This window comes from Podarcis raffonei, chromosome 16 (genome assembly GCF_027172205.1).
Source record: "Podarcis raffonei isolate rPodRaf1 chromosome 16, rPodRaf1.pri, whole genome shotgun sequence".
Classification (NCBI taxonomy): Eukaryota; Metazoa; Chordata; class Lepidosauria; order Squamata; family Lacertidae; genus Podarcis; species Podarcis raffonei.
Genome location: NC_070617.1, coordinates 4,686,678 through 4,714,632, shown reverse-complemented (window position 1 = coordinate 4,714,632; position 27,955 = coordinate 4,686,678). Strand labels below are relative to the sequence as shown.

Genomic DNA, 27,955 nt, shown 5'->3' with positions numbered 1-27,955 from the left:
GAGGGGAGCCTTTCCCCCTTTGTACCCTACACAAAGGCCTGCATATCAGTTTCTGGTCAGCTGGCAACCTCGCGTGCAAGCCTGCGATGCAAGAAGCCCTTCTTAATTTGCAAGAGAATCGGTGGCTGCAGAATTTCATTTGCTTGTCGCGTTGATCCGGGCGGGGGAGGAAAGGTGGGCGGAACTTCACATCCTCGAGTCCTTGTTTCAGGAGGGGAGGGGGAAGGAAACTCCTTCCAGGGGGAGGAAGCCTATTGGCCAGCTAGACTACCAATCTGCGTTCTCTTCCTCTTTGCAGAGGCGGCCAATCAGCACACGCAGAGTCCCACGCAGGCGGCGGCTGCTGCTGCTGCTCCCGGTTCGCAGTTTGCAAGGTGGAGAGGGATGCTGGAGCTGCTTTTGCAGAGGGTGCAACCGGCCAGAGGGACCCCGGCAGTTTCCCACGTGGGAACTGAGGACTTGACACGGGTCTCCTAAAAGATGAAGGTCCTTTGGCCTTGGAGGAAGATCTGGGCTGGGAAGAGCCATCTCTGCAGGCTGTACAGGGTCTGTTGCTAGCCTTCTAATTTAAATGTATTTATTTTTCGAATCCCTCCTTTTCCCAGTCTCCAATCCTATTTTTCTTGCTGCCCCATAACTTCTAAAGCTGCAGCCTCTCGTCTTGAGAGCTCCTGTGCTGCTGCTGTTGCTTTTCTGTCCAGCAGGCAGGCTTTCAACGAGTGAGGCCTTCCATCCGCCCCAGGAGTAGAGCCAGATTTTTGCCTGTTGTAGCAGGTCATTCAAAGCACCAGCACTTTCAGATTTATGTGAATGACCAAGGCGAGACCGTCTGGCCTGAACTTGGCCGTTCCTTAACGTTGCTTTCAGGACAGTGCTGCGTAGAGAAAACACGTTGCAAAGCGATACAACATAATGGAGCATCTCTGAACATGCACAGAGTGCATCTGTGGCATTTCCCCCACACCGCTGAGAATGAAGAAGCATGGTTGCCGGGCAATCCCTGGTGTCCAGCGTCGCTCCAGATAAAACAGTACTTTCTTCCCTTCACAACCTTCGGAGCTCATCATCCAGTCTCCCCACCCCAAACCTTAGAGGTTATTGCTTTATGATGGTGCTCCCATACATTTGCAACTCACCCAATTGGGGCTTGCTAAATGAAACGACTAGGTGCCAAATGCACTCCTGTAGCATCGCTGTACAAGTTGTGCATCCTTTGGAGGCAAGCTCCCGTTAGTAGGTGCTCTTTATTTTTCCTCTATCTTGGGAGCATCTGATGTTTGCCCTTGAGTGTCTGACTGAGCGCTGAATTGCCATTCTGGGCGCCCCATGTGAAACCTGTTCTTGGAGAGACAGTGCAGGGGTCTGTATATCAGTTTCTCTTTGGGTTGGCAGTTGTCACACTGACACTCCTAACTGGTATAAAAGGGAGTCTGCTGCCTCCAGGTTTATCTGCTACCGGTTTTGGGGAGAAAACTGCTCCAAGGCAGTTGCTTACCCCTTTCCATCATTCTCGGCAAACGGTACCATTTCCCCACAAACCATGTAACTCTTCTTCACTTTCCCCTCAACAGAACTATGTTGGCTGTAGTACCTGGAGTGGTTTTTTTTCCAGTCCTGTAACAAATATGTAAGGGGCGCGGGTGGCGCTGTGGGTAAAACCTCAGCGCCTAGGACTTTCCGATCGCATGGTCGGCGGTTCGAATCCCCGCGGCGGGGTGCGCTCCCGTCGTTCGGTCCCAGCGCTTGCCAACCTAGCAGTTCGAAAGCACCCCCGGGTGCAAGTAGATAAATAGGGACCGCTTACCAGCGGGAAGGTAAACGGCGTTCCGTGTGCTGCGCTGGCTCGCCAGATGCAGCTTGTCACGCTGGCCACGTGACCCGAAAGTGTCTGCGGACAGCGCTGGCTCCCGGCCTATAGAGTGAGATGAGCGCACAACCCTAGAGTCTGGCAAGACTGGCCCGTACGGGCAGGGGTACCTTTACCTTTAACAAATATGAACATTGATAGATTTCCTGGCCATCTGTTTTAATGGGGGTCTTGTCAGTCATTCTGCATTTTGAAAGTGGCCATTTCCCTAAGGTAAGGCCAGAATTCACGGCGACTGACTCTGTCCTATGTCTTCTCCTGTAGGCGGGTGCTCTTCCTTCCCACATCTCTGAGCGCCTGGCGTTTTATAAGAAGCTAAAAGCTGCTGCGGCTGAACGATGTGCCGAGCGAAGCCACAAAAACAGCCGGCCGATCCGGATTTCCCTACCAGGTGGCAGTGAAATAAACGGGGAGGCCTGGATGACCACGCCGTATCAAGTGGCGCTGCAGATCAGGTGTGTGTGTTAGATGTTTGCTATGTGCTTTCTTCAAATGTGCTTCCTCTTGAACACTTTTTTTAAAAAAAACACCAAACTGTTTTAGGCAAAGGGTTGGCAGCTCTTGAGATATGAACAGAGAGGTGCGATTCAAAAATTTGAGATCCTGTCCTTCACTTGTAAAAACATATCCCTAGAAGATGAGTAACATTTGAAGTTTTTTGAGATGCCCCTGAGTTGATGGGAGTTGTAGTTCAGCAGCATCTGGAGGTTCAGCACCTTTGGCCTTCTTAGCAAGCTCTTCTTTAACTCAGAATCTGAAACCTTCTGATTCACTGGAACAGCCGTAGCTCAGGGAGAGAGCATCTGCTTTGCAAGCAGACAGGTCCAGTTTCTATCCCCAGTGGCATATCCAGGCTGGGCTGGGAAAAGAGACCCCCCTGTGGGATTCTAGAGAACCTCTGCCAGTCAGTGTGGGCAGGACTGAACTAGGTAGACAGATAGTCTGGCTCGCTACAAGGCAGTTTCCAGCTTCTGCCTTTTGGGGGCAATCGTCATACCTTAAAAATAACAATATGTTTCTGCACCGCTTAGAGATTATTAATATCAAGCAGCGCAGAAGTACCTAAAATAAATAAAAATAAATATCTGGTCCGTTTCTCCTCATGGTTGCGAGGCAGTTGCCAGTCAGATGTGTCCTAACCTCCCACTTTAGAAGACATCTAAAGGTATCCCTGTTTAGGGAAGCTTTTAATGTTTAATAGGTTATTGTATTTTAGTGTTTTGTTGGAAGCCGCCCAGAGTGGCTGGGAGGACCTAGGCAGATGGGTGGGGTATAAATAATAAATTATTATTATTATTATTATTATTATTATTATTATTATTATTACTGCTCTTGCTCTTGCAGCCGGAGTCTGGCCCAGGGTGCCGTGGTGGCACGGGTGAATGGGAGCCTCCATGACCTGGATCGCCCGCTGGAGAGCGACACCAGCTTGGAGTTTGTGGATTTTGAATCTCGGGATGGGCGGGCGGTGAGTACCCAGAGGAGTTTCACTTGTGCGGAAGAGAGGGAAGGGAGCTGCTAAATCTTGACTGGAGTTTAGCAAGCAAGCAAGGAAAAGGGTCTCACTCCCCTTCCAGATACCAGAACTTCTGGGGGCTGAAATCAAGGTTTGGCACTGCCAGGCACCCTGATTCCTCATTGGCGGTGCCCACCAGATCCTCCACAGGGAACTGGCGTGTAGCCCAAGCAGCAGGCTTGAACCCTCTGCTCATCAGCTGATAAACACAGTGTTCGTATAAATTCTGTAAATTTATATTAATACTATTTTTTAAAATAAATAAAAAATATCTACCGCAAAAGAGAAGCAGAGAATCCTTTCCTGCGAGGAAGGCACTGGTGAAACAGACCTCTCTCCTCCCACCGCTATTGGTTAACTTTAACAGATGGGTGGCCCTGCCCACCTGTCAGCATTTCTTTGTGGGGGGCGCGGGGGGGTGGAGAAGAGAAAGGACTGCCCTGCCTGGCCAAGAAATGGGTTCCTCAGACCCTGTACTACAGGAAGAGCAGCTTTTAAAAGGAGCTCGTTGGTGGGTAATAGGCGTGTGAACAGCTATGAGCTAAATGGGGCTGGTCGCCTGCATCAAACCTTAGCTTGTGAGCTTCAGGGGCTTGTAGAGGCAGGCTGCCGGGCAGCTTGGACCCAAGCTGTGTCTCATTGCCAGTGTTCCAGGAGAGGATGCTTTCAGGAGGAATGTCCCAGTGGGCGGCCTTCTCCGTCAGGGTGGTGTGGTCATTCTTGCCAGGAAAGTCCAGTCTGGTGACGTTGCTCTGTAGGCGAAGGCAGAAATACCTCAACCTCCAGCCCTCCTTCCTCAGGCTCCTGGGGTGTCATCCTTTCGGAATTATATTGGGCTTCTTCCTAGCTCCTTGCATGATGGCTGGAAGATTTGGGACAGAGAAGATAATAATAATAATAATAATAATAATAATAATAATAATAATAATAATAATAATAATAATAATATTTTATATATACCCCTCCCATCTGACTGGGTTTCCCCAGCCACTCTGGGCGGCTTCCAACAGAATATTAAAATACAATAACCTATTAAACATTGAAAGCGTCCCTAAACAGGGCTGCCTTCAGATGTCTTCTAAAAGTCTGGTAGTTGTTTTTCTCTTTGACATCTGGTGGGAGGGCGTTCCACAGGGCGGGTGCCACTACCGAGAAGACCCTCTGCCTGGTTCCCTGTAACTTGGCTTCTCGCAGTGAGGGAACCGCCATAATACCCTCGGCACTGGACCTCAGCGTCCGGGCAGAATGATGGGGGTGGAGACGCTCCTTCAAGGTATACTGGACCGAGGCCGTTTAGGGCTTTAAAGGTCAGCACCAGCACTTTGAATTGTGCTCGGAAACGTACTGGGAGCCAGTGTAGGTCTTTCAAGACTGGTGTTATGTGGTCTCAGCGGCCGCTCCCATCCCCAGTCTAGCTGCCGCATTCTGGATTAGTTGTAGTTTCTGGGTCACCTTCAAAGGTAGCCCCACGTAGAGCGCATTGCAGTAGTCCAAGCGGGAGATAACCGGAGCATGCAGCACTCTGATGAGACAGTCTGCGGGCAGGTAGGGTCTCCGCCTGCGGACCAGATGGAGCAGATAAACAGCTGCCCTGGACACAGAATTGACCTGCGCCTCCATGGACAGCTGTGAGTCCAGAAGAGGAAGGACTTCCTCACAAAGAGCACAGATAAACTCTGGGATTCGTTCCCATGAGACATAATGATGGCTAACAACTTAGATTTGAAAGAGGGTCAGGCTGGTTCAGGGAGGAGGCAGAGGAGACTGTCAGTGACTAGCAGCATCTAGGGCTGTTCTTCCTTTACCGTCAGAGACAGTAAATGCCTCTGAACAATACCAGCTGCTGAGACTCACAAGTGGTGAGAGGGCTGCTGTTGCACTCAGGTCCTGCTTGCAAGCTTCCCATTGGGGCATCTGGTTGGCCACTGCGAGGACAGGATCCTGGGTTAGCTTGGCCACCCCCCCACCAGCAAGGACTTGTTTATGGAGCAGACATTTTAGAATTAGAATTCCGTAAGAGTTTCACTTTTGAAGCTTTAAGGAAAACGCCATTTTGTTTAATTTAAAAGCTGTCTGGCAAAAGAGCACCCCGGCCTGTTCTTCCATTTTCTGTCCAGCTGTTAAGGTACCTTTAGCACCAGACAGAGCTTATTTGCCTAAACTGCTGATTCCTTTTCAGGCTTGTAGATTGTCTAGTAGCACTTTTCAAGAAGATTGTTTCTCTAAGGTGCATCATATGCATTCAACCAAGTCCACGCCTGCAGACAGACAACATTTCTTAACGGCCTGATCTAGCAGCCAGCCTCTTTTGATGTTCTTATAATAATATTCTCCCTTGGTTTGTTTTGACCATTGTCCTCAGCTCGCCTCTGCAAATGGGGAGGGGGGCAGCGCTGCTGCGTTGGGAAGGAGCCTGGAGTTCCTGCGTACCTAACTAGACCTCTCCCCAAATTTCTCTTTTGCCAGCTTTTCTGGCACTCCAGTGCCCACGTTCTAGGAGGTGCCGCCGAGCAGTTCTACGGTGCCTACCTGTGCCACGGACCCAGCACGGAAAATGGCTTCTTCTACGACATGTATTTGGATGAGGAGAGGTAAGTTGGAAGGGCGATGGTGGGAAGTGTTGTTGAAAAGATGCGGCAGAAAAGGGAAAGGGGGTAGGAGAGGAAAACAGCAGATGCAGTCTGTAGTTCTTCAGGTTACGGAGTTCTTGTAACAACTGGCTGGAATGTAAAGAGAGTTGGAAGCTAAAGTCCCTGGTCTCTCGGCTGAGCCGCTGGAGAGGCCTTGCCTTCCCTCTCTCAAGTGAAAGGGACACATGGCTCAGTAGTAGAGTCCTTGCTTGGCATGCCAAAGGGCCTGAATGGTTTTTCCAGGTAGGGCAGGGAATTTCCTGTGCCTAAAACCCTGGAAAGACACTGGCAATCACTGTAGACCAGGCATCCCCAAACTTGGCCCTCCAGCTGTTTTAGGACTACAACTCCCATCATCCCTAGCTAACAGGACCAGTGGTCAGGGATGATGGGAATTGTAGTCCCAAAAACATCTGGAGAGCCGAGTTTGGGGGTGCCTGCTGTAGACAATAATGGATCAAGGGTCTGATGTGGTATAAGGCAGTTCCTTCTGTTCCTAATGAAATTAAGCCTTGCTTTCAGAACCATAAAGGCTGCAGACTTTGATTTATTTTTAAGGAACAGCTGTAGCTCAGTGGAAACCCCCAGGGAAATGCTCCAAGTCAGTTATTATAACCCTATTATAAGAAAAGGTTGCAAGTGGACATCTATCCTTTCTAAATTGTGTGTGTTTTGTGGTTGCGGTGTTTCGTTACATCCCACCTGCTTCCCTTTCGGGGGTGGGGTGGAAGGAAGCGAATATATAAAATAAGAAAATGATTTCTCCCGCTAAAGGGCTGACCTGGAACGGAGTACGCTCCTTGGAGAAAATAGGGGAAAGTCAGCCTAACCCAGAGCTAGATGCAACAATGGCCTGGCTTGGTATAAGCCACCTTCCTGGGTCCCCATTTAAATCATCCCTTTATTCAGAAACATGAGGACTGGAATCTTAATTTTATTGCTTAGAGCCAGGGCTGTAGCTCAGTGGGAGATTACCCAGGGTGCATGCAGAAGGCTCCAGGTTCTGTCTCTGATTGAGCCGGGAAGGACTCCCTGTCTGAAGCACCGGAGAACAAACACACAAAACGTAACCGGCTGTGCATTCACATAAACAATTCTCTTCTGTATTTTTATCACGGTATCAAATACTTCTCTTGCGCATTATCAACACAAAACCACTATCTCATAAATTCCATTATCTTGATATAAAACATATGAACACATACAACTGATAAGCCCAGGACGGCGAAACAAGGCATTATTCCGGAAATCCTTGTCAAGATTCTCTGGAACTATAGTAAGCTCCCATTTGGATTTTATGAACATACAAAGACATACGTGGAGCAGAAACTAGCAGATATTTGGACTCTGTGAATGAACTGATCTATTGGGACGTCTGCTTACAATGTTGTACTTTATGTGTTGATAATGTGCAAGAGAAGTATAAAAATACAGGAGAGAATTGTTTATGTGAATGCACAGCTGGTTACGTTTTGTGTGTTTGTTCAATGTATTTTACGTAATGCTAGGTTTGATGTTGTTTTGCAATGAAGCACCAGAGACACATTGCTGCCAGTCACTGTTAACAGCATTGTGCTAGATCATGGGTCAGCAAACTAAGGCCCACGGGCCGGATCAGGCCCAATTGCCTTCTAGATCTGGCCTGCAGACAGTCCAGGAATCGCCGTGTGGTTCGCCAGCGCACACGTTCTTTCCCTCTCCCTCACAGGGCGGTGCTTTTCTCCTCAGAGATGGAGCAATCTTGTCCCACGCCAGGCCCCGTTGATGGCGGGAGTTGGCTTGCCTGCCTCAGCAGGGCGGTGCTGTGAAGGGGGCCTGCGACACCAGTGGCTGCTGCGTTTTCCTTCTGCTTCTTCTCCCTCAGCCCTTCCTTCTCCGCGCCCCTTTTCCATGCCGCTTCCTCGCGCGCTTTCTTCGTTGCCGCCTCCCTCCTCCTTCATTCCTCCCATGGTGTTCAGGCGGTTCGTTGCGGTGGCCGCGGCCACTGCTTGTAGGTTAAAGGGCGGCTCTGTCTTCTTCTCTGCGGTGCCTCTCAGGAAGCAGCAGCAGCAGCAGGTAGTGGGTAAAAGCTCTGGCGCCGCCCCGGTTCCCCTACCTCTGCCCGCAGCTCCTCCTCTGGGGCTGCTGTTTCTGTCTTCGCCGGCCGACTCAGCCTCCTACCCCGCCATGGCGTCTGGCTGGCTGGAGAAGTCCAACTGCGGCTATTGGGACGATAGCTGGGACTAGTAAAGCGAAGCATCTTCAGGCCTCTTTTCGGCCGGGCAAAAATCATTCATTTTTTTCTTCAAAATATAGTCCGCCTTCCCCCCAAGGTCTGAGGAACAGTGGACTGGCCCCCTGCTGAAAATGTTTGCTGACCCCTGTGCTAGATGCACCCTAATGATCTTACTCGGTATACGGCAGCTTCACATGTTCCTCTTAATGTGTTAATTGCTTTTGAGATTTTGTTGTTGAAAAAAAAAGAGGCAGGATAGGCATATGGTGCATGAGATATTGATTGTGAAAAGAATCTCCTTCTGAAAGTGGTCTGTGTGCATGCGCGTGCATGCACACACTTTTTGCCTTGCACGAATGAATTGGCCTGTAGGACTTCCTCAATCCCGTGGTTGTGCATGTTGCACCTCTACAGTCCACTAGGTGTCGCCACTGGTCAAGCAATGACTTTTCTGTACTGAAATTTTGCTAGTCTTGAAACTTCTTTCCAAATCCTGATGATTTAATCTCCGAATCGTCATAAAGTTTGACTTAGGCAGAAGACTTGCAAGGGTTGCTGGTTGAAGGGTTGCTGAAAACGGCAAACAGGATAACAAAGCCTTAATCTCCAAAGTTTCTAAGATCAAACAAGCAGGGAAGTAAATAAACTTGATTAGGAGCAGTTCACAACATATGCAGGGACAAAGGCTGTCTGGTCCACAGAACTGGCTGCTCCAAATCAAGGGTTTATCTTTCTGTCTGTTGGTTAGGTATCAAAACTTTGAAGATCAGGGGTTTTATGACCCTCTTTGTCATTTTGGGTCTGTCTGGGCTGCCTATAATTGTTTGACATTATCTGTTGATGTCTCCATGTGTCCTGTAAAGAGCTTCTCATTTCTTTCTTCTTCACAGGACTGTGTCCAGTAAAGACCTGCCGGTCCTGGAGGAAATCTGCAAGGGGATAATCGCCAAGAACCATCCCTTTGAACGGCTGGAAGTCTCTCGAGAGGATCTGGTGGAGCTCTTTAAGGTGCAAACGCCAAAGAATGTCAGAAGCGCCCTCCGTCATTTTGTAGAAAGATGGAATAAAAAGAAGCTTAGAATTATTTAGTTAAATGCCGGGGCCTCTGCCTTGCCAGTGACGTAACTGGATTTTGCACCTGAAACCAAGATGAGTGAGGATGGCAAGAGTGTCCAGGAAGGCAACATCTTCTGGACAAGTACTATGTTAGAGGAGCACAAGAAGGACAAGAAAATTAGTTTAATGCTTAGGTAAAATGTGACATATTTGTCCCCTGAGCTGAGGCCTTGCTTGTCCAGAAGTTACCGGTAATTGTATTGCTAGTCCATTTCCAGTTTGAGATCTGGTGCTCCCCGGTGTTCATGGATTGGAACTCTTGTTGTCATCCTTGACCACTGACTAGGGTGGAATCTTGCAGCAACATCTGGGCTGCCACAGATGTTCCACACCTTAGTTTCAAGGTGCTGTGGGGCATTCTTCCCTTTGCTTTGCTTTCCTACCCTACTGGAATTTCCACTCCTGAAAACGTTGTGGCTGTGAAAATTACTAAAATGGCTGGCAACAGGTTCTTCAAGCTTTTTCTTCTGTTTTTGTTTTGATGGCCTGGTTTCTGAAACGGGTGCAAGGTTGTCTACAATTCCTGGAAGTTGACTTCAGTTTGTGGCATCTGCTGCCACAGGATGCGCCAATGAACCAGAGGCTTTAGTGTAGCTTTTAAGAGGGCATTAAACCAGTTTCTGAAGTGCTGCCTGTCAGTGGCTATTAGTCAACTGAACCTCCATGTTCAGAGGCTGTCTATCCCAGTTGTTGGAGACATAAACATCTGCCATCCGCCCTCTCTTTTGGGGCCTCCCAGAATAATTTGTTTGGGCTTTTGTGGGGAAACAGAATGATGGCCTAGTTCAGCCTTCCCTGGGCTCATACCCTACAGATATTTTGGTATTCAGGTCCCATCATCCTTAGCCAACACTGTGATTGGGGAGAGCTGTAGTCCAAAAGATCTAGAAGGCACCAGAAAGCATGGGGAACGGCTGGGCTTGGTGGCCGATTTTTAGAAAAAGTGCAGGGTTCCTCTTGCATATCCTTCTTGGATATGGGAACATAGGTGCAAACTCACAGTCAGGCATAGCTGACGTGTTTTGCACAAGAGAACATGTAAATAGGTTGCTGGTCACTTGTGTTGACCGATAGGTTGTGTAATCTGTTGCACAACAAGTTTCCACTGGCACAGCTTGTTGTGCTGAATTGCCCTTGCACTAGCAGAGAGAGAATACAACCCACAGCCTCCAGGTCTAATGGCAGGATACCATTCATGCAACAGTAGAGAGAGCCTTGAAGGACAGCCTTCACCTATGTATTTTCAATGAACCAGCCCAGGTCTAAGTATCTGCAATTAAGGTCCAACTAGGCTGTTGAATGCAGGGAACAGGGCCTTTTCAGTGGTGGCCTCACATTTCTGAGGCTTCCTCCCAAAGGAGAGGAGTTGCTCCCTCACATGTTTTGCTTTTAAGCAGGCTTGTTCTTTTGACCCTACTTCTTATTGAAATGATGAGCTGTGTTTTGAATATTGTTTTTTCTCTCACTGTTTTGGAGCTAATAATGGCTTTTTAGTACAGTGGTACCTCAGGTTAAGTACTTAATTCGTTCCGGAGGTCTGTACTTAACCTGAAACTGTTCTTAACCTGAAGCACCACTTTAGCTAATGGGGCCTCCTGCTGCTGCAGCGCCGCCGGAGCCCGATTTCTGTTCTCATCCTGAAGCAAAGTTCTTAACCTGAACCACTATTTCTGGGTTAGCGGAGTCTGTAACCTGGGGTACCACTGTAGTGTGGGTTGTTTCAAACAGCTAGTAAGATTTCAGTTCTCATGGTTCTGATTAATAGGCCAGTTTAAATAGGACTAGAGGAAGCTGCCATTTAATGAGCCAGACTGATGATCCAACAGAGGTTCTTCCAGGGTTTCAGGCAGGGGATATTCCCAGCCTTACCTGGAGATGCTGGAGATTGAACCGGGAGACTTCTGCATGCAGGCCAGCAGCTTTGGGTTGAGCATTCAGACTAATTTTCTTCTTTTGGAAAGTGTTCAGGGAAGTGGGATTTTGGGTGATGCGGTTGCAGGATGGATAGAACACCAGAGGAGCTGGCAGGATCAGGCCAATGGCCCACGTAGTCCAGCACCCTGTTTCTCACAGCGAACTATTGCAAAACTTCCTTGACGATTGTTGGCTCTCTTTTTTGCCCTTCCAGCACAACAAGTTCAAACTTCAGATTATCGACGAAAAGGTGAAATCTCCGACTGCCACTGTGTACAGGTGAGAGAAACCCTCGACTCTGGACATCCACGGCTGACCTGCGGTTGTTGCCTCCTTTTGAGACGCGGGTGGCACTGTGGTCTAAACCACTGGGCCTCTTGGGCTTGCTGATGAGAAGGTGGGCAGTTCAAATCCCCGCAACGGGGTGAGCTCCCGCTGCTCTGTCCCAGCTCCTGCCAACCTAGCAGTTCGAAAGCACACCAGTGCAAGTAGATAAATAGGTACCGCTCCGGCGGGAAGGTAAATGGCGTTTCTGTGCACTCTGGTTTCCATCATGGAGTTCTGCTGCCAAAAGCAGTTTAGTCCTGCTGGCCACACGACCCGGAAAGCTGCGGACAAACGCTGGCTTCCTCAGCCTGAAGCGAGATGAGCGCCGCAACCCTATAGTCTCCTTTGAATGGATTTAACTGTCCAGGGGTCCTTTACCTTTACCTTACCCGCCTTTTGAGAAAACAGGAGTGCCTCCTGATCTTTAGTGCAAATCTGAGCTTATTCCTGGCGATGGAGATAAGCAGGTCAGTTTATTTCCATCCCGTATCTTATTTCTTATATGTGGTAAGAACCTAAGAAGAGCCTTAGGGCTGGATCAAGTCAATAGCTCAGCATCCTGTCCTCACAGTGATCAACTAAATTCCCCAAAGGGCTCCTCTTATTGTAGCAAAACCCTTTAGGGGCATCAGTGTAAGCAATATTGCCACCTAGCCCTTTAACAGACCTGTTGCGATCGCCACAGCGTCAATGCTCCTGTTATTCTAATTTAGTTTTGTTTAGTTATATTTCTTAAAGAGATATTTATATTTTAAAAATATAAAATATAGCCAAGTTTCAAGGACTCGTAGCCAAGTACGATTGTCTTCCATGAACACAGTCTTAGCCGTGTGTCCGTAGGTGACTGTGGAGGCCAATTCTGGATCCACATGTCCTTCCACAGTGGGGACATTGGTTTCCAGGCAGGAGTTGATCACGGTGAGGGTTTGCCAAGAGTGCCTTCCTCCTAGCACGTTTCTCCCTTTTGTCCTGAGTTCGAGCGTCTTCAAAACCCATGACAGGTTTGTTAAAGGCTGTTCTCCATTTGGAGCATAAGTACGCCACCTAAGGAGTCAAAGCATCAGGAATAATCAAGGCCCGATACTCACCGTCTCTCCTCTTTCCTGTCTGCAGGTGTGGGCCCTTCATCGACCTCTGCCGGGGGCCACACGTCCGGCATACGGGGGAGATCCGTGCACTGAAGCTCCTGAAGGTGGTTGCTAACGTCCCATGTGCAGGCATCCGGCAGTAGGGTGGGGGGCCTTTTGGGGGGGGCTGAAGAGCCTAGTGCAAATGCTGCGAATCAATAAAATAAGGATAGGCATATTAATTAAGCATAGCTGTTGTGTGAACATTTTAATGTTTCATATAATCCCCCCCTTTGTATTTATGTTTTTAAGTCACTTGGAGGCTTGTTAGGTAGCAAGTGACCATTAAGTCTAAATAGCAATAATAATAATAATAATAATAATAATAATAATAATAATAATACAGTGGTACCTCTGGTTGCGAACAGGATCCGTTCCGGAGGCCCGTTCACAACAAGGAAGCGCAACCCGCAGCGGCGCGTCTGCGCACGTGCGGGTTGCGATTCGACACTCCTGCGCATGCTTGTGACGTCATTTTGCGCTTCTGGAAGTAACCCTTTCCGGTACTTCTGGGTCGCAACCTGAAAGAACGTAACGTGAAGCAAACATAACATGAGGTATCACTGTAATAATAATAATAATAATAATAATAATAATAATATCCCAGATGGTAGAAATGCCAAAGTTGCGCTAATGTAACAGCTTAAGCAGAGGCTGCTGAATCGAGCCAAGGGCCCACCTAGTCCAGCATCCTGTTCTCACAGGGGCAAGACAGATGCCCTCAAGGGAAACCAGCAAGCAGGGTTTGAACACAAGAACCACTTTCCCCACTCGCAATTCCCACCAACTGGTATTCAGAAGCATTGCTCCCTCTAGCAGTGGAGGCAGAGCATAGCCATCCATGAATTTGCCTCAAATCCTCTTTGGAAGCCATCTTAAGTTGGCCGCCATCGCTGCCTCCCCCGGAAGCCAGTTCCATAGTTTCACTGCTTTCTTTTCCCCTGTCCTGAACCTTCATACATTCAGAAACCCTTCTTTCTGGACCAGGCAATATTGCATGCTTATATATATATTTTTGTCATTCCTCTTGGCTTGGCAGAACGCCGCCTCCTACTGGCACGGAGACCCTTCGAAGGAGTCCCTGCAGCGGGTCTACGGCATCTCCTTCCCCAGCCCCAAGCAGCTCGCGGAATGGGAACGTGCTCAAGAGGAGGCTGCCCAGCGGGATCATCGGCGGATAGGCAAGGTGGAATTAAGACCTGTCGGGTCTGGTATAACCTCTGGGAGGAAATGCTTCCCTCCCTCTCTCCCCATCCCCCAAGGGCGGGGGAGGGGTTTTTTTAGCCCAGGGGGTCACATTCCTTTACGAACAAGCACCTGTAAAATGCCGTATTTTTCGCTTTATAAGACGCACCAGACCACAAGACGCACCTAGTTTTTGGAGGAGGAAAACAAGAAAAAATATATTCTGAATCTCAGAAGCCAGAACAGCAAGAGGGATCATTGCGCAGTGAAAGCAGCAATCCCTCTTGCTGTTCTGCCTTCTGTGATAGCTGCGCAGCCTGCATTCGCTCCATAAGATGCACACACATTTCCCCTCACTTTTTAGGAGGGAAAAGATGAGTCTTCTAGAGCAAAAAATACGGTATATATTGATGCACTGACACCCTGCCTTCCTGCTGAGTAGCTCAAGATGGTTGTACGTGGTTCTCCCCCATTTTTATCCTCTCAGCACTCCTGCAAGCCATAGAGCAGGCATAGGCAAACTCGGCCCTCCAGATGTTTTGGGACTACAATTCCCACCATCCCTGACCACTGGTCCTGTTAGCTAGGGATGATGGGAGTTGTAGTCCCAAAAACCATCTGGAGGGCCAGGTTTGCCTATGCCTGCCATAGAGACAGTGACTGGGCCCAAGGTCTCCTTGTGAAGATTTGAACCCTGGTCTCTCAGAACCTATTCCCCCGTTCTAAACTATTACGCCGCACAGACTGACTTTGTTCCTCTACAGGATCAAGAGCTTTTCTTCTTCCATGAACTGAGCCCAGGAAGCTGCTTCTTCCTCCCCAAAGGAGCGCACATTTACACAACTCTCATGGACTTCATTAAGGTGTGCTCTGCTTCCTAATCCATCGCTTCTCAAATGCTCCAGATCGGAGTGTTTGCCTGTGCGTGACTTATGTGCAAAGGTCAGAGCTGGTCTCTGATGCCACACACTGTTTGAGGCGGACGATCTAAGTTCATCCTTCCCTGGCTAAGTATCAGAAACAGTCCATAAGAATGACAATTCAAGTTGACTTTAAACCCAGTGTTCATTATTGATATATACAATGCAAAATATGTTTCCCTGTACAGCGCAGTCAGGCTTTTGTATGGTAAGAACTGGAGAAAATCTGTGTCCTGGACAGGAGAATAGGATGGCCAGTTTGAAAAAGACAGTTTATGCCACTCTTGCTACATCAGCCCGTTATATGTGAGCAAAGAGATGCAAGCAAACGACCTAATTTCCTATGCAGACTTTATTAAAAGACGAACCACATAGTCAGCCTATTGGAGCGAGTTATAAAGTCAGGAGGGACGCGGGTGGTGCTGTGGGTTAAACCACAGAGCCTAGGACTTGCCAATCAGAAGGTCAGCGGTTCGAATCCCTGCGACGGGATGAGCTCCCGTTGCTCAGTCCCTGCTCCTGCCAACCTAGTAGTTCGAAAGCACAAAGTGCAAGTAGATAAATAGGTACCACTCCAGTGGGAAGGTAAACAGTGTTTCCGTGCGCTGCTTTGGTTCGCCAGAAGCAGCTTAGTCATGCTGGCCAAATGACCCGGAAGCTGTACACCGGCTCCCTCGGCCAATAAAGTGAGATGAGCGCCGCGACCCCAGAGTCGGTCACGACTGGACCTAATGGTCAGGGGTCCCTTTACCTTTATAAAGTCAGGAATTAAAAAACAAACGTTTATTATTTTTAATGAACTGGTGCATGAAGAAAACTAATTTTAAATATCTTTTAGCTGTGCTGGGACTGATGCTCCATTTCTTACTTAATTCTCTGCCCCCAACTCCTGGTATCCCCCTCCCTTTTGATTTTTGGTGTCCCAGAGTGAGTATCTCAAGCGTGGCTTCTCTGAGGTGATCACCCCCAACATTTACAACGCGAAGCTGTGGGAAGCGTCTGGCCACTGGCAGCACTATGCCGAGAACATGTTCTCCTTCAGGGTCGAAAAGGAGACCTTTGCCCTCAAACCAATGAACTGCCCTGGCCATTGGTGAGTTATGAATTATTGGGGGGGGACAGGGATGGAGACCTGGGGGGGTATATTCAGCTTGCCCCTACAGCTCCACTGATGTGCCTTGAGAGGTAGAAGCAAGTTCCTCTCCCTTTCCTCCACGTAGCCTCATGTTTGGCCACCGCCCCCGATCCTGGAGGGAGCTGCCTCTCCGCCTTGCTGACTTTGGGGTTCTGCACAGAAACGAGCCGTCGGGGGCCCTGACTGGGCTGACACGGGTGCGCCGGTTCCAGCAGGATGACGCTCACATCTTCTGCGCCATGGATCAGGTGAGGGATGTGGCGATGGCAAGATACAGTGGTACCTCAGGTTACATACGCTTCAGGTTACAGACTCCACTAACCCAGAAATAGTACCTCGGGTTAAGAACTTTGCTTCAGGATGAGAACAGAAATCGTGCTCTGGTGGTGAGGAGGCAGCAGGAGGCCCCATTAGCTAAAGTGGTGCTTCAGGTTAAGAACGGACCTCTGGAATGAATTAAGTACTTAACCAGAGGTACCACTGTACCTGCATGGCTGAACCCAAAGGCTCCACCTGTCTCTGTTGAAACCGCGCTCTGAGACTGGCATTTGTTTCTTTTCCTCTCTCTTTCCTTTTCTTCTACCTTCCTCCTCTTTGCTCCTATTTCTTTTTTGATTGGATTTTTAAAACATTTCTTTTATTCTCGTATATCAGAGAAATAGAATTTGTGTTGGGTATAAACTTTTGTGTACCTTTTGATGAGTATCAATAAGAAGAAAAATAAAACATAAAAGTGTTCTGATACCAAATGGGCAAAAACTGGAACATCTTTTAAAGGGGAGGAGGGAATGCCGGGACAAACCAGGAAGGGACGGGATATTATCACCTCTTCTCTTCTCTCTTCCCCCACCCCTCAAATTCAGCTGGAAGGAGAAATTCAAGGCTGCCTAGACTTCCTTCAAGCTGTCTACTCTGTTTTCGGATTCACTTTGCGCTTCTACCTTTCCACCCGCCCCGAGAAATTCCTTGGGGAGCCTCACCTTTGGGATCGGGCCGAGGAGGTAAGAATGAGACCCCCTGCCATTGCCTAGGAGAGCCAATTTTTTTTTCCTGCCTGCAAATTGATCAACCCAAGAAGCACTTAAATAGCTTTCATTGTTATGTTTCAATCCATATTCGTGCGGGTTTTATCCCTCGCAGTGATGGGAAGGATTAGCTTTGTGTGTGTTCTCAAAACGCTTCTCTCCCCTTTAAAAATATCCTTTGTTCCATCCTGTTTGCTAGGCAAACATGCCCTGAGGTCCTTTTTCTGCTCAAAGAAGCTCCCGTGACCTGACCACCCAGCTGGCGGGCGCTTGCCAAGGGTAAAACAAGCTCAGTTTCCTGACTCCTCCTTTTTCTCTCACCTTCCAGCTGCTGGAAAAAAGCCTCCGAGACTTTGGACAGCCTTGGGAGCTCAATCCTGGGGATGGCGCTTTCTACGGGCCAAAGGTCAGTGAGTGGCCCCGCCTGCCAGAAATCCTGAACCGTAGGAAGAGCCCGGTAGCTGGATGCGGCCAATGGGGACCCACCTAGGCTCTGGTTCCCCCTAACTCTAGAGCTTGTGGGCATCCAGCCAAGCTGAATGTTGCGAAATTCAGAGCTGTTGGAATAAAGTCCTTCTCTGTGCAGTGCAGAGTTAAAACTATGGAACTCTCTCCCACAGGAGGCAGTGATTGCCACCAACTGGGAGGGCTTTAAAATAGGACAGGACAAATTCATGGATGGCTGCTAATCCTGGTGACTCTGCTCTGCTTCCATAGTCATAGAGGCAGCAGTGGTTCTGAATCCCAGTTGCTGAAGACTCCAGGAGGGAAGAGTGTTCTCTCTCTACGTGGGGCTGCCCTTGAGACTGACCCAGAAACTCCAGCGGGTGCAGAATGCCGCGGCGAGAATCTTTACGGGGTCCTCGCCATGGGATCACATTCACCCAGTGCTTTACCAACTGCACTGGCTCCCGGTGGAGTACAGGATCAGGTTTAAAGTGCTGGTTTTAACCTTTAAAGCCCTATGCGGCCTAGGACCCTCGTACCTACGGGACCGCCTCTCCTGGTATGTACCACGGAGGACCTTACGGTCTTCAAACAAAAACATCTTGGAGATCCCAGGCCACAGGGAGGTTAGGCTAGCCTCAACCAGAGCCAGGGCTTTTTCAGCTGTGACCCTGATCTGGTGGAACGCTCTGTCACAAGAGACTAGGGCCCTGCGGGACTTGACATCTTTCCACAGGGCCTGCAAGACAGAGCTGTTCCACCAGGCCTTTGGCCAAGGCACAGTCTGACCCCCTCCTTTGGTAATCCTCACAGAACTCTAGCCGAATGGTTGCCATTAATTTGATTTTGAATTGATTTTAGAATGAATTGATTTAGAATGCTGTGCTATTTTTATTGTTGTTAGCTGCTCTGAGCCTGGCTTTGGCTGGGGAGGACGGGATATAAATAAAATTGTTTTATTATTATTATTATTGTTGTTGTTGTTGTTGTTGTTGTTGTTGTTGTTGTTGTTGTTGTTGTTATTTCTGAATCCTGCTTGTGGGTTCTCATTGGGGCATCTGGTTGGCGACTCTAGGAACAAGGTTCTGGACCAAATGGGCCCCCTTTGGCCTGATCCAGAAGGCTCTTCTTATGTGCTTGTGTTCACAGTGAGAACCAAGCCCACTCCTCTCACTTCTGAGTCCCGGCGACTGACGTTCAAAAGCTGCCTGCCTCCGACAGTCAAGGCAGAACATGCCCATTAGGGCTGGCAGCCACTGGCAGCCTTATCCTCTGTGGATTTTTCTGATCCTCTTTGAACATCGCCCAACGGCACTTGCAGGTCAAAGCTAGCTGAGGCACGTAATGGGTCCTGTTCCTCACAGCATTCTCTGTGTTTGCATTTTCCCCCAGGTTGATATTCAGATTAAAGATGCCCTTGGCCGGCACCACCAATGTGCCACCATTCAGCTGGATTTCCAGATGCCCATCCGGTTTGATCTCTCATACGCAAGGTGAGCTCTGCTCCAGGTAGATAGCCAGGGGGCTTCACATACTTGCCACTTTGCTCCTGCCATCCCCTAAAATTCCCAGGTTGCCTTCGAATTTTCATGCAGGGGGATTTAATGAAAAGAAAACGTTTTGGAAACAGAGGGAGCTGTCTCCTGCCATGTCAGGCCATTATGGTCTAAGGGGAAGGCCATAGTTCAGTGGGAGAGCATCTGCTTTCCATGCAAAAGGTCCTATGTAAAATGGCATCGCCATGTCTCCTTTCCTGAAATCCTGGAGAACTGTTGTCAGTGAGTGCAGACACTACTGATGTTGATGGGCCAATGGTCTGACTGGGTAGGAGGCAACTTCGGGTCTTCCTCTTGGTTCCCCTGGACACACCTGTAGCTGTCCAGACTATAATTCCCACCATCCTGACTGGCTGGGATTTATCCCGATCCTTGGTCTAGGCTGACAAGGCAGAGTTTTCTGTCGGGGGCCTTGAAGAGCCCTACCTGGAGTTGCCTGCCTGGGACCTTCTGCATGCAAAGCAGGTGCTCAACTGCTCAGCTATAGCTGTTCCCTTAGAAATAAAGCAAGGTCCCAGTCCTCATGGTTCTGGAAAAATGACTGGTTTTCAACAGCATGGAAGGACGCTCAACTCCCAATCAGCCAGCATAGTTACTGGTTAGAATTCTTATCATTCTTATCATTATTAAGATCCCACTCTTCATCACAAGATCTCAGGGCGGTTCACACAGTAAAAATACAAGGTAAAAACACAAATAAATACAGTCATGCCTCATGTTACGTCTGCTTCACATGACGTTCTTTCAGGTTACGTCCTGCGGTGACCCAGAAGTACCAGAAAGGGTTACTTCCGGGTTTCGTCACTCGCACATGCGCAGAAGCGCAAAATGATGTCACACGCATGCGCAGAAGCGGCGAATCGCAACCCACGCGTGTGCAGATTTGCGGGTTGCGCTCTTTTCATGTTGTGAACGGGCCTCCGGAATGGATCCCGTTTGCAACCAGAGGTACCACTGTAGTTAAAATGGTTAAAACTAAAACAAAAAAATAATGGGTACTGTAGCCCAATAACACCTGGAGAGGCACAGGTTTCCATTGTGGCCCTGCACTAATCAGCAGTGGTTCTGTAAGGTGATGGTGGGGAGCCTTTGGCCCTCAAGATGTTGTTGAACTTCAACTCCCATCAGCCCCAGCAAGCATGGCCAGTGGCTGGGGATGCTGATGAATGGGAGCTGTAGTTCAGCAATGTCTGGTGAGCCACAGTTTTCCCCACACCTGCTCTAGACAGGAGTGTTTGCCCACCGTCCCTGAAGATGCCATTGGGAATTGACCCGAAGGACCTTCTGCATGCGAAGCAGACTTTCTGCCGCAGAGCTACAGGCTCTTGCATTTTCAGATCTTGGCTGAAGTGACTCAGATGCACCCGAGTTTCTTTCCAGACCTGCCAGATTGTGCAAACAAAACGTGGAGTAAGTTTTGTGCGAATGAACCTGGCACCGTAGCATGCAAAGCAGATGCTCCACCACTGGGCTTGCACCCTTCGCTCCCCCCCTCCCCGCAAAAAAGCCCTACACTGAGCACAGCACATTGCCATAGTGTTTATAACATCAAGCAAGAAGCTCAGACATGAGTGCGTAACTTCTGAGAGAGCCAACGCAAAATCTCCACGGTGATTCCGTCAGAGGAGCCTCATTCTCGGGTCTCTTTGAGTAGAAGGTTCCCTTTTCTCACTCTCTCCCTCTCCCTTTGCTTCCTCACACCCGACTTTCGCAACTGGTCCTTCCCCTACCCAACCCCTGTCTGACCACAGGACAGGGAAAGAGGAACTGCCTAGGAATGTGAAGGCGCCTTTGTTTAGTAGCTTTCTGGAGATTGGTTTACCAGCTGCAGGAGCTAATCTGCAATCTGCGTGGCACCAGCTGTGTGCCAGCTCTAGGTGTCAGACTTGGAAGAATGGGGAAGTGTTTTGCCTGCCAGAGGTCTGACTGTAACCTTGTTGTTGGGCAAGCTTTTTTGTGCATCTTGGCAAAGATCCCTCTTAGAAATAAGGAATATCTAGGTGGGGAGACTGGGCCCCTTCAAAGTACTGGTATTCTATCTACCATACATCTATCTATCTATCATCTAAAAAAAGCAATTGTCTTAATTTTAAACCACAAAACAGTAGTAACAACGCAAGCAGGCAAAAGCAAAAAAAGCCCGAAATGAAATTTTGGTCCAGACCTGACGTGGTTTGGTTTGGTTTGGGGAAGGGAGGGGTTGAGATCCTTGTTCACCTTCCCAGCAGGAAGTCAGGAACAGCTGCTAGAATCTGCATGCGAAAGGTCCCAGGTTTTACTGCTGACCTCTCCAATTAAGTCTGGGAACACCCCCTGCCTGAAACCCTGAAGACCAGATGCTGGACAGTGTGGACAAATACTGACCAAGCATCTGACTCGGGTATAAGGTAGCTTTCCTAAGTCAGCCCCTGATTTGGAACCACAAGGACTGGAATATTAGCATTATTTAGTGGTAGAATCACATGCTTTGCATGCATGTTCAGTTCTAAACGGCATTTGCAGGAAGGGATGGGAACGTCTCTTGCCTGAAATCCTGGAAGGCTGCTGCCAGTCAGTTTAGACGGACCCCAATGATGTGATTCAAGGTATGGCAGCTTCCTTCATTCCTAAACATGTGCCATCTCCTGCCTTTCGCCACAAATCCACAGGGAAGCTACAGGGCCCACCTGAGCGAAGCTTGCACCCCTGGCCTAGATTACGCAAACGCACTCAGCCCACAGCTGCAGGCAGCAGTGCTTCCGAATCCCAGGGGTGAGAGAGCTCTTGTGCTCAGGTCCTGTTTGTGGGGATTCCCACTGGCATCTGATGGCTTCCCACGGTGAGAACAGGAGGCCGGACTAGATGGGCCACTGGCCTGATCCAGCAGGGCCCTTCTTACCTTCTTAATTTCCGCCATTCAACGTAGGCTGCAGCGTTGGGGCAGAAACCAAGGTTAGCTTCACCCAAAAGGATTTCAGGAACTTGGAGCGTACACAGCCCTGAGAGTTCAGGTGCTGACTCCGTGTGCTCATGTCCCATACAGCAAAGACAGTGGTTTGGAGGAGAGACCAGTGATGATCCACCGAGCGGTCCTTGGCTCTGTCGAGAGGATGTTGGCTGTCCTGGCGGAGAACTACGGCGGGAAGTGGTGAGTGACCGGGGGAGCTGTGCCGCCGATCTTCCTTGCTGGGTCTCGCCATGTTGCAGGATGAGCTGGTTAAAGCGACTGCAAGTGGAGGCTGCCATTGTTTGAAAACGTTTCCTCTTGTTCAAATACGTATAGATGAAGTTCGTAAAAGGATGCATGGCCTGGGGAAACTGGATGGGGAAAAGTTTTATCTCCCTTTCACGTAACGCTAGAAGCTGTGGACATCCAATGAAGCTGTATGATTCAGGACACAAAGGAAAGTCCTTCTTATTGAACCACATAGTTAAACTATGGAACTCCTTCCTGCAGGACACCAACCTAGATGGCTTTAGAAGGGAAGTAGACAAATTCACGGAAGTAAGAGGGCTGTTGATGGCTTCCAGCCAGAATGGCTATGCTGTGTCTTCACAGATGGAGTCAGTAATAATTTTGAAAACTGGAAACCACAGGAGGGGGGTTTGCCCTTGGCTCAAATCTTGCTTGCAGGCTTCCTGTTGGGGCATCTGGTTGGCTACCTGGAGAACGGGATGCTGGTCTAGGTGGGTCATTGGCCTGATCCATCTGGTTCTTCTTAGGTAAAGGGTCCCCTGACCATTAGGTCCAGTCGTGACTGACTCTGAGGTTGCGGCGCTCATCTTGCTTTATTGGCCAAGGGAGCTGGCGTTTGTCCGCAGACAGCTTCCGGGTCATGTGGCCAGCATGACTAAGCCACTTCTGGCGAACCAGAGCCGCGCACAGAAACGCTGTTTACCTTCCCGCTGGAATGGTACCTATTTATCTACTTGCACTTTGATGTGCTTTCGAACTGCTAGGTTGGCAGGAGCTGGGACCGAGCAACGGGAGCTCACCCCGTCGCGGGGATTCAAACCGCCAACCTTCTGATCGGCAAGTCCTAGGCTCTGTGGTTTAACCCACAGCACCAACCGCGTCCCCCGGTTCTTCTTACGTTCTTATAAATAGGCCAGATCACTCCCTGCTGCTGTGCTTCTACCTGTCAAAGAAAAATCAACAACCGAAATGTCCAACTTTTAAGTGTTAAGCTGGCATTGTCCCTGTGGAGCCAGCTATATATGCTCTCCGGGGTTTATTGTGAACAGAAAATGCCGCAATGCGGGGGCAAAAGCAGTCAAGGAATCAGGACCGTGGGTTTTTGTGGAGCTGCAAAAGCTGATGAGTGCCAGCCATAAAAGTTAATAAATCAATAGATCACCGAGGAAGTGGGAGCTGCAGGAGGGGAAGGAAGAATTAGGCTGACTTGAGGATGTTCTGCTTTCTGCTCTCATTGCAGGCCCTTCTGGCTGTCCCCATTCCAAATTATGGTGATCCCTGTTGGCCCAGACGTGGAGGACTATGCCTGCGAGGTGAGAGACAAGAAGAACTAGCAGTCTCCAGAGTGGATCTGCCTGTTCGTTATACACAAAACGTTATACGCTGTGAAATCATGTGAAGGGGAGAAGTATTAGGTGCACAATTCAGCTTTCTAGGAATTTCAGTGCATTAAAAAAAATACTCTAGTCCTCTTGGTGTGAAAAGTGTGCTTCTGCTGAAATGTGGAAAAAGCTGTAGAGGAGGTCAAGAAAGCGCCCCCCCCCAATCTATCATGGGCAGGACTTCTATTTAATTGTTTGGCCTCTTTGTAATCACTCCCTGCCGCCCCATGTCCCCTAGTCAAATGTTAAATACTGTTAATAAGTTTCATGCAGTTAAAAGGATTAAGACATTCAGATGGAAAGGCCTGGAATTGCTTTGCCACAGAATGTTTAGCATACACAAATACCGTATTTTTTGCTCTATAAGACTCACTTTTTCCCTCCTAAAAAGTAAGGGGAAATGTGTGTGCGTCTTATGGAGCGAATGCAGGCTGCCCAGCTATCCCAGAAGCCAGAACAGCAAGAGGGATTGCTGCTTTCACTGCGCAGCGATCCCTCTTGCTGTTCTGACTTCTGAGATTCAGAATATTTTTTTTCTTGTTTTCCTGCTCCAAAAACTAGGTGCGTCTTGTGGTCTGGTGCGTCTTATAGAGCAAAAAATACGGTATATATTTTTATAAAGTGTAGCTGCCCTGGAGGGATAGAACTGGGGTGTGTGATTATCAGTAAGGAAGTGTTCTCATCCTGAAGCAAAGTTCTTAACCCGAGGTAATATTTCTGGGCTAGCAGAGTATGTAACCTGAAGCATATGTAACCCAAGGTACCACTGTATTTGACGCTTCTCTCACACACTCTCCCGCTTGTGTTTCAGGTCCACCAGCTCTTCCACCAGGCAGGATTCATGGCAGACATCAATGCCGACCAAAGCTTTACCCTCAACCGCAAGATCCGAAAAGCCCAGCTGGCCCAGTACAACTTCCAGTTTGGTGAGCTGGCATCTCCAAAAGCGAGTGGAAATAGCCTGCCTTAACCCGGAGTCAGACCAAATTGGTTCATCTAGCTTCAGCATTGGCTACACTGTCTGGCTCTCCGTTGTTTCTGGCAGGGGGGAGTCTTTCCCCAGCCGTAGATGGAGGTGCCGGCAAAGGAGCCCGGGATCTTCTGCTCTGCCGCTGAGTTACAGCCCTTCCCCATCGTAGGAAGCTACGTTATACCAAGTTGGATCATTGCCCCACCCCACCCCAGCTGTCTTAGGTTGATTAAAAGTTTGGGCTTGATCCAAACTTCTTGTACAGCTGCAGCATCCACAAGGGTGAAGAATAAGCAAAGTCTCTGGAGTGGGCTCAGAATCAAGTTTTGAGTTGTTACGCTTTGGGCTATATGCTTGCAAGTGTAGGGGCAATTTTAAAAAACAATGGGGAGTTTGGGCAGCCCTGTTTTATGTCCCCAGAAAGCTTGCAATCCATGTAGCCAAGTGGTCTCCTCCAAATCTCCATGTCTCTTCCTGTTTCTTCTCTACTACTGCTTAGAATGAAAGTACTTCTTCATGCAATGTGTAGTTAAACTAAACTGCCTCGGCCCCCGTATACCTGAAGGAGCGTCTCTACCCCCATTGTTCTGCCTGGACGCTGAGGTCCAGCGCCGAGGGCCTTCTGGCGGTTCCCTCACTGCGAGAAGCAAAGCTACAGGGAACCAGGCAGAGGGCCTTCTTGGTGGTGGCGCCTGCCCTGTGGAACACCCTCCCATCAGATGTCAAAGAGATAAACAACTACCTGACATTTAGAAGACATCTGAAGGCAGCCCTGTTCACTGAAGCTATTAATGTGTGACATTTTAATGTATTTTTAATCTTTGTTGGAAGCTGCCCAGAGTGGCTGGGGAAACCCAGCCAGATGGGCGGGGTACGAATAAATTATTATTATTATTATTATTATTATTATTATTATTATTATTATTATTATTATTGAACTCCCTCGCCCAGGAGGCAGTGATGGCCACCAGCTTGGATGGCTTCAGAGTTGGATTAGACAAAGTCATGAAGGAGGAGGAGACACCTATTGATAGCTACTAGCCATGTTGGAGAGGCTGTGTTGTGCCTCCACAGTTGGACGCAGCAATGCTTCTGAATACCAGTTGCTGGAAAACACAAGACAGGGGAGTGTTACTCTTGTGCTTGGGTCTTGTTTGCGGGTTCACCACAAGCATCATAGTGACCTATGAGAACAGGATGCTGGGCTGAGTGGGCCCCTTTGGTCCAATACAGCAGGCTCTTCTGATGTCCTTATGGAGCCTCCAGGTTCAGAGGCAGACTGTCGAGATTACTGGGTTCTTTGGGGCATTTGGCCACTGTGAGAACAGGACCCTAGACCTTGATGGGCCATTGGCCTGACCCAGCAGCCTTCCCTTAATCTTATGTTCTTGCTTCTAGTGGTCGGCCGGAAGGAGAAGTCCAACCGCACCGTTAACGTCCGTAGCCGCAACAACCACCAATATGGCGAGCGGGATTCGCACGAGGTGCTGCGCAGGCTCCATGAGCTCCAGGAAGCTCGTGTCATAAATGCTGAAGAGCTCTTCTAAAGGAGAGGTGAGACCCCCATCATCAACTTGCCAGGACATCCACAAGTAACAGAAACAACAGCAAAAGCTGTCAGGGTGTGTGAATCATTTCACAAGTGTCATGCTTTTGGGGCACCTCAAGGTCACAATACGTTTCAAGATCCTTGTCTTCACCAATTTGCATCGTTTCCCCCACAGTTTGGAGACTGAGGTCATCTTATCAAGCAAGGAACCCTTGTTTGCTAGAGCTGAACCAGCCCAGGCCGTACATCAAAGCCTCCCCGCTGCCTTCTTCAAACATCCCTCAAAATCTTGCCATTTTTCTTGGTTGACTGGCAGAGCAGCATGTAGAGCAACCAGGCTGCAGGAGAGCAGAACCCGCTTTCTCAGAAAAGCTGTCTGTGGAAACGCATTCTTGGGGGGATGCCAAGTTTCTCTCCTTCGCGCTGGCCAGCCTGTCTTTCATGGTCACCGCATCCCCTGCGGAGGCCCGTAATTAAAATACCTTTTCTTGAGAAATTGCAGCTTGGCTGGCGGTCTCATTGATTGGTTGGCCTCGCTGCGAACTACTGCATTAGCCCCAGGGGCCCTGGCGGGTCGAGGTCGGGGTCAGGCCAAGTTGTTCTTTTCTAAGGATGCGTAAGGTGTGTCTTGTTGATAAGGGATCCCACTGAAACTGGTGCCTAGAGTGGGGGGGCATTTAACGGCAGGTGTGTGTGCACATTGCTCAAGTGATTCATCTTTGTCGCAGCTCATTCCCGGAAAGCTGCAGAGGACCCACAGGTGGGAAGGGAAGAGAGACGCACACACACACCTCTTCACAGGACTGAGTCAACAGCAGCTCGGCTCATAAATTCTACCTTGCCCCCTGCCCCTAATATCCTTTATCAGATGCAAATAGGTCTCTTTAATGGTTATGGGAGTTGATGCATGGAAATAGTTACTCAGGGCCGGCCTGCGTAACATCCCGGTAGCAGGTCCATCGGGGTCTTTTTAGGTACTTACGTTAAGTGCTTTTTAAGTTGTTTTAGTTATTTTTAGTATTTAAGTTGTTTTAGCATTTTGGTATATCAGGGTGGTGCAGCCCACGAGGCTTTTTTTGGCGGCTCTCGGCAACATTCAGGAAAGAACACCTTAAAGCCTTTAAAAATTAAATTTGGTGTGTGTCATGCATTGCTAATGAAAGCGCATGCATCTGTTGGTGTATAAAATTTCTTTAATAGTTAAACCTATTAATTGTGTATATAATTATAAATATTTAATTAAATATATAAATTGTGTACATTAAATAATATTAAATATATTGTGAACACTTTTTATTTACGATACGGAAATTTACTTCAGTGTGCGGCCCACAGGTCCTGTGTTGGAAGTTCTCTTGCGGCCCGCTTGGCATGAAAAATTGAACTGCCCTGGTCTGTCGGTCTGTCTATCTGTGGAATGCTAATAATAATAATGATAATTCAGTTTGCCTAATGATAGGTTCTGTCTTGCAGCTCTTGTCTTTTAAAGCTCAGGTGACTGTCAGGGGAAAAAAGATGGAACCAATTCACAGAGGAGAGCTCTATCAAAGACCTTTTAACCATGGTGGTGGCTTAAAATTGAACCTCCCATGCTCAGAGGCAGTCTGCCTTGATATTGATTGATTGATTGATTGATTGCTAAAATGCTAGGGGGGAAATATCCCTTGAACGTCAGCTGCTGAAAACGGGAGGGGAGAAGGTGTCCTTCCGGTCAAGTTTCCTGTTGGGGCACCACTTCGGCCTCTACATTAAACTTTAGATGGTCACTCTGCATCTGATTCAGCCGGGCTCCTCTTCTTACGTAACACACTTACAAAACACTTGGCGGAGGGGGAGGGTGCAAGGGGGGGGAGGAAGGAGCAGCATTTTTTTCTGGTTCAAGAATACTTGAAGTTGGGG

The 27,955-nt window shown here is 48.7% G+C and overlaps 1 protein-coding gene across 1 annotated transcript; it reads left to right on the top strand.

The window, feature by feature from the left end:
• The first annotated feature begins 186 nt into the window (after positions 1 to 186).
• Positions 187 to 27,348, top strand: TARS2 (threonyl-tRNA synthetase 2, mitochondrial). Its single transcript, XM_053369911.1, has 18 exons — positions 187 to 546; positions 2,132 to 2,322; positions 3,212 to 3,335; positions 5,850 to 5,974; positions 9,119 to 9,236; positions 11,473 to 11,537; positions 12,699 to 12,777; positions 13,752 to 13,898; positions 14,662 to 14,760; positions 15,744 to 15,910; positions 16,038 to 16,200; positions 16,816 to 16,953; positions 17,306 to 17,383; positions 18,817 to 18,917; positions 22,003 to 22,107; positions 23,396 to 23,468; positions 24,349 to 24,463; positions 25,906 to 27,348. The coding sequence occupies exons 1-18, from the start codon at positions 481 to 483 to the stop codon at positions 26,052 to 26,054; spliced, it is 2,103 nt and encodes a 700-aa protein (XP_053225886.1). The 5' UTR covers positions 187 to 480; the 3' UTR covers positions 26,055 to 27,348.
• The last annotated feature ends 607 nt before the right edge of the window (positions 27,349 to 27,955 follow it).